The 13,389-nt window shown below is 37.4% G+C and overlaps 1 protein-coding gene across 1 annotated transcript in view; it reads left to right on the top strand.

Annotated features, from left to right (window-relative positions):
• The window catches only part of CTNND2 (catenin delta 2), a 522,107-nt gene extending 509,020 nt beyond the window's left edge, over positions 1–13,087 (top strand). The window contains exons 19-21 of the mRNA XM_041475907.1: positions 3,906–4,037; positions 11,220–11,293; positions 12,682–13,087. Coding sequence (XP_041331841.1) covers positions 3,906–4,037; positions 11,220–11,293; positions 12,682–12,942 — 467 coding nt within the window. The 3' untranslated portion in view covers positions 12,943–13,087. The remainder of the gene's footprint in view (positions 1–3,905; positions 4,038–11,219; positions 11,294–12,681) is intronic.
• The last annotated feature ends 302 nt before the right edge of the window (positions 13,088–13,389 follow it).

The following is a 13,389-nucleotide window of genomic DNA, read 5'->3' as shown; positions in this document are numbered from 1 at the left end:
TTTTTTTCATTAGCACCTGGTAAAGTTTTACAGAAGAAAGATTATTCCGTAACGTTTTGTCATAAATTCTCCCAAAATATTTTCTTAATGGGAATTATCTGACTAGATCTTAGGGCAATGGCATCCATTGTTAGCACCAGGAAATTCTGTTGCTCACTTTGCTAGTCCTGAAAGCTACTATGCGGTTTATTACCATTTTGCACACTTAGCAGAAGTTTAAAGACCCACATGACATTTTTTGTGATCTTTTATTCTCGGTATGTGTATATACGTATGCAAATGTAAGTTTCACAGATTTGTCTACACATCTTCCTAACATTGACAGCATATTTACACCAGCTATTATCAATTCTATATGATCTGCACAATTAACTAATGCAAGTATCTCAACTAATGCCATAGTGCAAATTAATTTTTCTATCTAGAAATTGGGTTATCTTTCCCTCACTTTATTTTAAGGTAAATCGTACCTCCATTAGATAAAACTATTCCCAGTGAAAATATTTCAAGATAAACAGGGTCCACTGAGAATCTTTCAGTGGTCTTTCTGCTGCTTTTCAATGAAATCTTGTCATTCCATAGGCACACCAAGAGTTTAGGATTAAAATGGCCAAACTTATTATTACCATTATGCCATAGTTTGTTTTTTAAGAAAATTGTTTTGTTAATTATCTAGAAGCTGCATCTTAGTCCTGCAGAACAATTGAGGAGATGTGAAAATGTAGCCAGAAGTACAGTGAGAGCTGCTATTCTGTTTTTAAAATCTGCCATTACACAAGTCCATAAAGGGCTCTTGTTCCTTTTTTTCTTCTCTAAAATGTCATCTTGACTGTAAGTGCAAGGTACTTGAAATGTCTGGCCCTGAGATCTTAGTTCTGTCTCTTGCCAGAACCATTTTCTTACTTCTGTTATTCTACATTCTGGATGAAATTTTCCTGCTGTTCTCAGTTATCATAAGACTGGAAAACACAAATAATAGTGGCTGGTTTTGGTGGAAGAAGAGCCCATGTCATTACATACCAGTCAGCTCAATGTCAGTCTAGAAAATTGCTGGAACAAATAATCAGAACCTGAACAACTCGAAGGTAGTAGGAACATAAGGTATTACTTAACTCTAGGAGTATCTATTTCTACATAATAATGTAAGTTGCTGTGTGTCTGGTAGTGTCCATATCAAATGCAAGTATTGATTCAATTCCAATTGCTCTTATTAAATCCATCTGAATACCTGCTACAAAAATTTGCAGGAAGAAAATTCAGTAAGTACAATATCCTATGATCAGTAAGACTCTTTCACACAACATTTTTATGGAATAGCCTAAGGCAAAGCTAGCCAACAGTTCAGAAAACTTCCTGTATGGTAAATAAAAAACTTACTTAAAACCATTCACAAGGAAAGGGTATTGTTTACTGCCAAAATGGCAGAATGCTGTGCTTAGAGCCTAGCTTGGATCCAGTACTCTTCAGTGGTTTTAGTAATGACCCAGATAATATGCAAAAGTTACCTATTGCCTTTGTGGGTGACATAAACCTGGGAGAAACTCATGTTCTTTGGCGGGCATTGTTGAAATTCAAAGTGATCCTGAGAAATTGGAGGTAATGTTCAAAATGAAAAAAGTAACCAATCTTTTAAAAATAAGTTATAAGGAGAATGTCTGACTATGTGACATTTCCTAATTTCTAAAGTTCTTTAGAAATTATCTGGGGATTTTTGTCAGTTGCACACATGAATTGGAAGGGGGAAATAAGGATATGAGAATATACTGAATGGACTGTAATTGTTTAACTTCAGTAGAAGAGACATGAAATGGAAACAGTGGGAAGAGGTACACACCAAGTCTTCAAGCATGTAACAGCCAGCTGTGAAGAGGAATGGTGTGAACTTTTTCTGCTTTCATAGCAGACAAATGGAAATAATGAGCAGCAAGGAGTCAGGCTGTACATTTCCTAGCAGTGGGAAAGAAAGCACTGGAACAGACTACTTGGAGCAGTTAAGTGATCTCTGTCATTAGAGATCTTTAGTTCCAGATTAAAATCTGTCAAGAATTATGTTGGTATACTGGATCCTGCCTTGGGGTAAACAGTTGAAGTAAACGAACTCACACCATCCCATCCATCCCTAGGACTGGGTGATAACAGGATTTTCTGTGTCCTTTAAGAATTAGAGCAGAAAAACATTATATCAATTTTCAGTCTAATCAACCAAAGTCTTCATCTTCGCTTCCAGTAAAAACTCTGAAAGAGGGTGCTTCTGCATTTTAATGCTTCCCAGAAAGTAGTTTTCCTCTCATGGGAAGAGCGAGGGAATTCCCACAGGGAACAAAGAGAGATGATTTTATCTGTATCAGTCAATTTTGTTCAAAACACCAGAGTGTTTATAACCATTACCAGAGTATGTGAAATAAAATGTGTCTCTCTGCTAGCAGCTTTTTCAAGGTTTGCATTCTGGCCTGCTCCCCATTACACTCAAGCTGCCATTAGCTGATTTGGTAGTTTAACGTCATGTTTCTTTATATCTGCCGGATTATCAGCTTTAGATTTACATCACTATTGGCAAACAGTTTAAAAGCAATCCCCAATTCTAATGGCTTCATAAGAAAGAACATCTGTCCCGCATTTGCTCTGTAAATTCAGAGGCCAGGGCCAGCAAAATCAATCAAAGAAGAATTCAACATCACTTGCGCTTCCCTACTCCATAGTTGAGTGCAAGTACTTCACTGTTGCTCAACTAAAAAATGTAACATAGTTTAGAGATGCTGGAAGATGTGCCTCAAGGTCAAGCTTCACAAAGAATTTGTATTACATTTTATTTTTTTTTTCTGTTTCTTGTTTTTGGATAAAGACATTGTTTTGAGCTTCTTTTTGCATATCAAATACCTGGGTGGAGGCAGGGAAGTGTGTGTGGGTAAGCAGCCACACTTTAGTAATGTTTGTATCACTGTGCCCTTATGAGGCTCTGGGGAACTCTGCCACTCACACTGTGCTCCACCTGCCCTCCACAACAGGGAAGGTGCACTTTATTTACCAACACCTAAATATATTGAAGTCAGTTTACATGAAAGCCATTATTTTTTCCTTTGCTTTTCTCCTTTTCCTAAGCATTGCAAGCTCTAAGGCTTCATGATCAGTGCCAGTGATCGCCTCCACATTCTCCAGTGTGTGAGACTCGAGTACAAAACCCAGTTCTCTTTTGTGTTACCTGTGCTTTCCTCCTTTTAGCTGTACCATGAGTATAGGTGATGAAGGATTTAGTTTTAATAAAAATAGCTTAAAGTAGCAGTTGTTGCTTTAATGGCAGTTATTCACGCATATAAATATTTAAAGACAGAGAAATTATTTGAGTTACCTTTAATTGTTAGGCATTCTTTGATATATATTTTCTAGGGGAAAAAAAGGCTTTCTTTTCTTCCCTTTTCCATTAGAATAATTTAATTGGTTTATTTTCAAGAGAAAAGGGAAGAAAATAATTTCAAATGGGTTTATTCCACACAGTTGAAAATTAACAGTCTTTTCAATGGAAATAAAGTAACCATTTTGAGGAAAAAATGGAAGTGCTCATACCAGAAAGTTTTGACAAGTTAAAGAAACTGAAAAGCAAAAGGGGAAAATGTTGTACTTTTATTTTTTTAATAGCGATTGTCTTAGATGTTGGATGCAAGTAAAAAGAAATTTAACATTCAGAAATAAAATTATGTTTGCAGTTGATTGTCCAATGAATGCATTTGCCTTGCCCTTGAAATAACAGCATCTCCTCTTTTCCTCCATAATGTGGTAGTGTTTCTTCAATCAGCTTCATGTTAGAAAACTAACAGATACGAACTTTACTGGAATGCTTACTCAAGAGTTAAACCCTACTATCAGTCACGTATGATTAAAAAAAGAAAAAATCCGTTTTTGTTATCTAGCAAGTGCCCCAGCCTCACCTCGGGAAATGATCAGCCTAAAAGAAAGAAAAACAGACTATGAATCAACTGGAACTAACGCTACTTACCATGGAAGTAAGGGAGAACACACTTCTAGGAAAGACACCATGACAGGTGAGATTTTGCTTGCATAGCTTATATAAAAATCAGCTGTGATAGAACACTGATTTGATGAATTTCCTGGGCTTGCTGCACTGTAGAAAAGAGTCATCCTGCTTTGTTTAATCCAAGTTTTAATTACCTTGAGAAATTCAACTGAAGATATATTTGAATGAATACAAGACTATGAGAAAATGATTTGTGAACACCATGGTTCTTCACAGAAGAAAGGCTCTAAATCCAATTTTGCATGTCTTTTTCAATTTTACATTTGTTTTCATTTCAGAAGGAAGTTGGTTTGAATTAATTTATATATTTGAGTATGTGCAGTGATCCCTAACATCTGTCTTTTGCAGGGAATGCTCTCCAGGATGAGTTACCTTATTTTGTGTGTCTGTATTCATAGGAAGTTTGTGGCTCTTTGTAAAGTTTATCCATATTACTTTCTTAGTGGGGTTGATTTAAATGAAGTAATTTGCTGTGTATGTTTTAGCATCTGTTGCAGATTTCTCTGAAGGCCTCTCTTCCCCAGTGAGTTCATTAATCTCTTAGCATTTCAGTAATTAGGAAATTTTGAGTGCTTTTCCCAGTGCTGTACCTCTTCATGAATTCTCTTGCAAGATACATATTGGTCTCCATCACCATTGTACAGGCTGATATAACCATTCTTGAACTTTCTGTCACATTTATACAGTACCAAGCATCACGGTCTTCTCTTCTCCAAATGCTACCTCAGAGCAGGCAAAAAATCCCAGTGAGAAGTCTGAATGCCTGTTACCTTCTCCCATGCCCTCTGTAGAGGTCTTGCTCAGAGGCAGAATGGGTTGCTCACTAGGAACATGGTGATTCAGCATCAATCCATCTATAAGATCCATCTTTCAAGGCTATATTCAGGATATGAAGATACTCACACTGTATCTACTATGTTAAATGTGATTATGTAATCAAAACCTAAAGAGCAGCCTTGGAACTTGTGTGAAAATGCAATATGGAATGTTAATTAGCCTGAAGGTGAAAATCTGAAGAGAGGAATAACAGTCAAGAGCGTTTGGAAACCACAGAAAATCAGTGTCCTGAATGACTTCTGTGGGGTACTACGGGAAAGTGCAGAAGATTCAGTCAAGGTACTGCATTTTATGTGTCTGTAATGTTTTGAGTGTTTCATAGTCACGGCACGAGGTAGTTTTCTGTAACAGTTCAGTGGCCCTTACTTGGCTGATGGTAAAGGACAGCACTGATGTTTTTTTTCATCCATTTGTCAAGGACCCATAAAAGGTGAATCTCAGGAATAAGAGCATCAGGCTGAAAACGAAAAGGCAGAAACAGTGGTATTTTGTTCCAGCTGTATCTGGAAAATCAGATTAGCAAATTATATCTGAAAATTCACCAAAATACAGTGTCTCCATGCTGAAAATTTGGGTTTCTTTGCATATAGTCTTGCCTCTCTCCACACATTAAAAAAAATGGACTTTTCTTTTTTCACACCCCTTTTCACTTTCTTTTTTAGTGTGGTGCCTTTCTTCTCCAATTCCTATTTCCCTTATTTACTTTCTCTCACAGTGTAATTTTCAGATTGTGAGGTTTGTACTGCCTCAGCAACCTTTACTCCACTTTGATTTTTCCATTGTGTTTTCCTCTAATATTGTCTTGTATGTTGTCTGTTTCTGCTGATTATTTGGGTGGGCTTTTAGTAAGTAAACTTGAAACTCTTAGCATCATGCTCAGCTATCAACTGTCCAGCTCCTGAGCTCAGTGAGGGGAAAAAAATCAAACTAATGCAAATCAAAAAATGTAATATTTCACAATCTTACATGACCAATGTACAAATAAATATGGAATTAACAAGTAACTTTCTCTCTTTCAGATCACCAAATCTCTGCATGTTTGGTCGAAGCTCAAATGAAGCACCATTATAAGAAAAAAGAAAATTACGGAAGGAGTTTTGCTCGTCAACATTCCACATGGAATTTGTGCAACATAATTGTAGCTCATTAAATAATAAATATTTGATTTAAAAAAACATATAAAGTCAGTATTTGTGATTTTGTGAGACATTTTGACTTTGCATGAGTGGCCTAATACAAGTTCATGCAGCAAGTTTCTTGCGATGCCTGTGTTTCATTTTGTGCATCAGACAGTACATTGCAGCCGATACATCCACGTGGATGGGACTTAGATGGATGTTTTCTCAGGTTCCACCTGACACACACATATTTTGATCTGCTCTTCTACTTTTGTGCCAAGCTGATGTATTGCACAAAGCTTTCTTTGACTTAACAGATTTTACACAGAGCGTACAGCCGCAGCTGTAGTTCCAATTTATCCATGACTGTCTCCATGCTCTTCTCCAAAGCTCTTCTCAGTTTATAGTTGAGAAATGTTATGACCTTTGGGCTGGGACTGAAATGAAGGTTTTTTGATGGATTTTCGAAGTAGGAATGTTGGCTTCTTGCCATCCTGAGGATTTGTCAGGAAACCTCTGGGGGAAATGGAGAATCTATGAAGTAAACAGTTTGGCTGAAGACGATAACTTACATTGATTTCATGAGGATAGATAAAAAAAAAAAGAAAAGAGGCACAGTATCAAAGTTTTCATTGCCCTCTTCACAGGTTTATGATGCCTTTTATATGTACTGTCCATTTTCTCCTCGCTGTAGAAAATAATAACCAATTATAAAATTTTGTCACCTAAAGTATATTTTTGAGACAAAAACTGTTATATTCCATTTAGGAAAAAGGGAACTGTAAGTGCACGTGATAATGTTATTTACGCATGGTGTTTTCCTTCAGAACAGGGAAGATAAGGTTCCTGTGTACCATCATGGGACTCCTTCTTTGAGGTTTACTTTTTTAGTTCCCTCACTGAACTAATATGTACATCATAGTCTACACTCTATGTCTTCTCTTCCAGCAGCAGAAAAAACTTCAGATTAATTTATTTTTCCTTTGTTTGTAAAGAATCAATCATGAGTACTTTTGTAATTTAAACTTACTGGCAAGTCCATGCATATTTGGAACACAAAAAAAAACACCATCAGGTTTTACAGGTGGTCAGGATTGTCATTATTATTATTACTACTTTCAGAAACAAGAATGCACTGTAACCTTTTCTCATGACCTTACCTCATTTTTCACTGTGCAGGAAGGTGGCAGTTGTAGTGACAGGTAATGATCTGTGTTACCTAAGATTTGTGAGGTACAGAAGCATTTTCCTTTACTGTGTTGAACTAATTTTTTTTTTAAATGGAGACCTGCTGCTAATAGCAGAAAAAGCAGGTTGTGTGATACCAGATGAGGATGACTACCTGTCCAGCTGAGCTGTCCTTTCTTACTATCTGTTTGTGTTCCTGAGGGCAAAAGGCTAGCATCTTGTTATTCCAAAGTGTCTGTAAATGTGTTCAGAATAAGCACTTCCAAGATCTGAAAGCCAAATGTTAAACCATTAATCAAGTGACTGGGATAAATGGGCATGAATTTGGTCAATGACATCTTTGTCATGTAAACCACTGAGTAACATAATTTTCAGTTTTTGTCATCTTTAAAGAAAACTGCTATAGGGAACTATGTGACTTTTTTTTTTTTTAACCAGTATCACCTAGAAGACTGAACAGAGGGGAGAAAGAAATGTGTTTTTCTGTAATGTCCTGTATGCAATCGAACCACAAAGTACTGCAGGTTGATCATAGTATTCATTCTAGAATGTTCACAATTTTGCCTAACAGAATGTGCCTTTTCAATGTTATCATGTACTGATGTTTAGAGACTGCATAAAATATGCACATAAACACACATGCTGATCACTCCTCTATTAATTTAATTTTCACCTAGTTCTCACATCTCTGTGCAGAAATGTGGCTGTACAAATATCTCTGTTTCTTACTCCATTCACTCCTTTCCCTTCTCTTGCCATTTTTATTTTTTAAAAATACTTCATTGACTTCTCTATTTGTTTTACAATTTTATTATGATGGCAAATATACAGTATTATCAGGAAAAATTAGATACTAACCACACAGTATCTGTCTATTCATCTAGCTCATTCTCTCCTTTCTTGTATATTTGTCCTCTGCTTTTGGATAGCAAGAGTCAACTGCTCATTTTAACATGGCAGAGTGGGAATGGAGTTCCCAGGGAATCCACCTGCATGTTCAGAAGCAGGTACTGGAGCAGGGCTGCATTCACTGCTAGCAGCTACATTGCTTCACTTACATTTCCTCCAGAATCAGAATTACCTCAACCTCCAAGCTAGCCTGAGCCAAGATTTCTTGAACTTGATCTTATTCTTGAACTTCTGGCATTTATTTTCAAGCATTTTATGTCTCATTGTTTTTATTGCTTTATAAAAAGATTACTAAGGGTTTGAGGTCTTTTTTTTTTATTTTAAACTTTTGAATTTGCATCCCCATCACTGCAGTGAAATCAGCAACACAGAGCTTGCAACTATTTTCATAAGCTGAAATGATCCATTTTCCATTGCAGAATATGTGATCCAAGAGACCGTAAAATTTCAGTCTGGTATGTGACGTTTGTGAGCACATCAGTGCAAATGCCACAGTAGTGCACTGGACAGCTACACACCAACTCAGAACTATTTCTAGGTTTATAATAGTCATGGCTAATAGCAGCACCTATGTACCACATGTCTTTTTATATCTCATTATGGAAAGGTCATGACCTCCCTCCTCATGTCTGATTGCCTGAAGGAACAGCATACAAATTAGCATCTGTTCAGTTTGTTATTTTTCATCAGATTCTTCAAAATACCCTCAGATTACAGTTGCACCTTGTACCAGTCTTTTGCTCTTGACATTGAACAACCCTGAACAGCATTGATGTGTCTGCATTCAGTATATCCAGTCATGTCTGACTAGAAACTCACATGCAAGAAACTTCCAAACCACTTATCTTGGCACATATGTTCGTAAAAGCAAAATGGTTACAAGAAGTTCTTCCTCCATCTATGACAGTCCGAGACATTGAATGTCACTTAAATGCTTTTTGAAGAACTAGGACTTCACAAAATGGATATCTGAAACACTTGAATCTTTAGATCTTGAGAAGAGGAATGTGTATAACAAAACAACTTCTGGCATTTTGTGGGACAAGCAAGAAAATCAAAAAAACAGCATTTAAAAGATTATATCAAGGAAAGATCTGGCAGCTGTACTACTGAGAGTCATGTTGTCATGAGATGCACCATAAAGAGCAATGTTGATGCAAACTTCTCTAATACTAAAGATCATCAGGAGGGGTATTTTCAATCACAGCAGAGGCTGCAGCTGGAACATGAAGAAACCCACTGAAATAACAGTCAAGTCTCAAAATTCCTTAAGTGACAAAATGTAACCTGAACAGTGACAACCTCTGCAGATCAACTCTTTGGTGCTAATGTTGACTACCAAAGAAAACTACTCAAGCACTACTTTCCATCACTTCACCTGTTTCTATCAGGTATTTGTATATCAGCCTATTGGTATACAGGTAGAATTAAGAGTATCTATCACTGAAGGAGCCCAACCAGCATCTGTCACTAGAGTTCATATTCTTGCCGCCTTAAAAAAAAAGGGTCATGCTGCACTTGGAGACCTCCAGGACTCTTCTCCAGTTCCTACACAGGACTCTGCACTTTCTTAGTTAATGCATCCAGCTCTTCAAGGAACAAGAGGGGTTTCACCCCTATCAGTTAATGGTTATGAAGTGAAAAGTCTCTTTTCCAGCTGTTAGAGCTCATCAAGCTACCATATAAGTCCTGTCTTTATCCTGTTTTCACAAACATAGTGCAGATCTTTAAGAAAAATCATCTGTAAATGATCTGTAGAGCAGCAACATGGAGCAGTGCATCAAGCTGACAAAAATTATACCCTCAGAGTGGAACCCATGGCAGATGTGAAGATCAGAACTGATGTATTTCAGTCAGCTTTTGCTGAAGGTCATGCCATTCCTTTCTCCAGAAAGTGGTGGGAGGAAAGGTAGAGGAAGTTTTATGTGCAGATGTCCATGCTTGCACATTACCAAAGGAAGAAAGAGTGCTTACGTCTTTGGTAATGTCGTTCTTCCTAGTGATGTGACTAGCATGGATCTCGTGTCCAGCTTTCAGCTCTGATGCTCAGCACTTGCCATCACAAGTTTGGAGCTGTGAAAGTATTAAAGGCCACTCTTGGTGCCTCCAGGTTTTATGCCATTGCACAGAGACCTGAGAGTAGTCACGAGCCACATGTTTCAGTTCCACTCATGACTTTGATTCACAGGTACTCAATTTTTACTTTCAGAGCCTGTTCTTTTATAGTAAGAGTCCTCATAACAGCATTCAGTCATTGGTTAGAATGTCTGGAAAGTTAATAATGCATGAAAAGTGTGCAGCAGCCACACAAAATGATACATTCATAGTCTTTCAAATATGAGAAGTAACCAGAGTCTTTCAAGTCCTACCAGCAAACTAAGCTTCAGCTGCATTGCCAAATCAGAGGGATTGGTTTGCAAGGAAAATCCTTTGCTTTTCATTTGGGGTTTTTTGGGATCGGGTTAGAAATAAATTTTTGCAAGACTGTATATTATCCTCCTTTTCTTTAGAAATACTTCCAGTTTCAAACTCATAGCTCAGTTTTGTCTGTGCATTTGAGTAGTAGGACATCTGAGAAGAAAGTGACAGCAGTGACTGTGGCAGTCATGTATTTGAGACTATCTTGGCCAGACCTCTCCAGTATAACTACATATTACTTTTTGCATAATTTGTCACTTATATTTAATCACTTTATGCTTGAATAATTTCATGAGAAAGTAAAATGACTGTAGGATTAATAATCCACATTGTCCAACTGGAGGGAAATAACTTAAATGTTTCTTAATCTCAATATTTACAGCTGCTGTTAGTTGCATGTGTTACATAAGCCCATCTAGAACCTGAAATTTATTATTGAATGCTAGCTTCATATGAAATTATTTTGTTGATGCATATAAGAAGTGCACAAGATTGTTATGAACATGATGTGGAGCCTGTTACCGTTAATAAATTAATACCAAAGAGATGTATTTACACCAAAGCAAAGATGCTGACCATTCAGTGGGAGGAGAAGCCTGCAAGATGCTTTTAAAGGCTTTGGTGTGTGGGAAACAGGCTTGGTATGATGTATTTAGTGAAGAATTCACTTTGAGGCTAAAGAGGTATGTTTGGTAAATTTGCTTTGTCTCTCTCTGCAGCTCAGAACACTGGAATCTCAACTTTGTACAGGAATTCGTATGGTGCGCCTGCTGAAGATATCAAACATAACCAGGTAAGTACAGAGACTAAAATGTTACTGTTCCAGATGGCAAAAGACTGGTGCATTAGTATATTTTCATTGTATATGGAAATGGAAAAAAAATACCAGAAACTTAAAAACATCACAAATAAACAGATTGCTCCATGTAAAATTTTACTCCTATGTCCAAATCAAACACCTGTGTTCGAATATGGAAATTAAATGAGGTCCTGAAGGTCAGTTGCACCTTGATAACAGTTCTAGAAACAGAAGCTAGAAACTAGAGTAGTTACACTCCTTCGTGCAGTTGTAATATCAGGCCAAAACTTCTAAGATCATTTGTGGAGCTGCTAAAAGTAGTGAACTTAGTCAGCCTTTCTCAATCCCTGCATAGAGTCCAATACAGATATTTGTTTTGAACAAATATCGTGGAATTTGGGCCTCAGCAAACTGTTCCTGCCATATCGAGGGAACATTACTAACATGTGCAGAGCAGCAGGATCCACAAAGCGTCCTCACATTGGTGTCTGAGCATCAGTATTCCCAGTGATAACCATCTGAGGAATGACAGGCTACATCATTTTGCAGTCACAAAGTCTGCCCAAACTTACAGAGGTGGCCTGAAGCAGAAGATAGTCTTCTAGGATAGTCAGCATGTGTTTATACATGTCAGATTTCAATAAAGTCCCAACTACAAAATCAGAGATTCACTAGGGATGTCTGAAAAAAAAGTATGGCAACCTTAGGTTAGAGGATCATCTGAGATTTATTTTTCTGCTTATCATAAACATTCCAGCTTCAAGGTAGCTAGCTGGAATGTACCAACAACACAACGTTGTCAATAGGAAGTGTTGAGGAGGTGTTAAGAAGATGCTTCTGCTTAACAGTAGTGGAGGAACCCATTTCAGGGCACTTTGCTCATGTCAGAGCCCTGAACACTGTAAATGGTTTTTAAGGACATGATGTCACCTCTTCCCCTAAATCTCACTTCAGTCAAAGGCAGCTGCAAAATGTTTAGCATCTTTGGAGTGTAAATTGATTACATTCAAATTCTTCAAGGCTGAGTTTTGGCCATCAATATTTGCATTCTACAGCTCCAAGTTACACGCAGAATGTAGTTGCAAAATGAAGTATAAGCTATGCTGCATGAACTACTTTTGACATAAACCAGTATCTTTTGCAGCAATAATATCAAATAATAAATATATTTGATAATAACAATGCTATTAAATAAATGTAAAGAAATAAAATGACAAGGCAGAGCTGTGGAATTAATTCACTGTTAAAGCAGTGCTTTGAGCAGAAGTTAAGATAATGCACAATTTTGTATTTTTAGCATGAGAAACATGAGATTTACTCCTTCCATCCTGTTGCCTGCAACTAGTTGTATCTAACAAGCTGTGGGTATTGGTGTCTTTCAGGTTTCAACACAGCCAGTTCCACAGGAGCCCAGCAGAAAAGATTATGAACCATATCAGTCATTTCAGAATTCAACAAGAAACTATGACGAGTCCTTCTTTGAGGACCAAGTGCATCATCGTCCACCTGCAAGCGAATACAACATGCACCTGGGACTAAAGTCAACCGGCAACTACGTCGACTTCTACTCAGCTGCTCGTCCCTATAGTGAACTTAACTATGAAACAAGCCACTATCCAGCCTCTCCCGACTCCTGGGTTTGAGACTTGGGCAGATACAAAAGCTCCAGGAACTGTGCATGTGCATGCATACCACGAGACATTTTTTTCCTGCAAATTTAGTTTGTTAAAGCCTGTTCCATAGGAAGGCACAGATAACCAGTATGGAAAAAATTAAGAGATTTTTTTAGAAGGCTAAAAGATATGAAAGCTAAACTTGGGAGTAATTAGAAAGAAATATATATATACTTATATATATTTTACAGTGTGGGGCAACTTTACTGTTGGCCTGTAGAGTCTAAAGTTCAGTGCTGTATATTGAACGTGGCTGAAGGAAGGAGGAAGAACATGACAGTGGATCTGGGTCAAGAGTTAAGCACAAGTTACTGAGCAGCGTACATACTTTATGGGGAACAGCTTCTCACACCTTGTTTAATATCCTCATTCATTGTGAATCTAGGCTTCAAGTTGCATTTGGGGTTTCCTCTGTAC

The sequence above is a fragment of the Pyrgilauda ruficollis genome, unplaced genomic scaffold, assembly GCF_017590135.1.
Source record: "Pyrgilauda ruficollis isolate IOZ18807 unplaced genomic scaffold, ASM1759013v1 scaffold37, whole genome shotgun sequence".
In the NCBI taxonomy this organism is placed as follows: domain Eukaryota; kingdom Metazoa; phylum Chordata; class Aves; order Passeriformes; family Passeridae; genus Pyrgilauda; species Pyrgilauda ruficollis.
The sequence above is the reverse complement of the archived record's forward strand: the minus strand, read 5'-3'. Positions and strand labels throughout refer to the sequence as shown.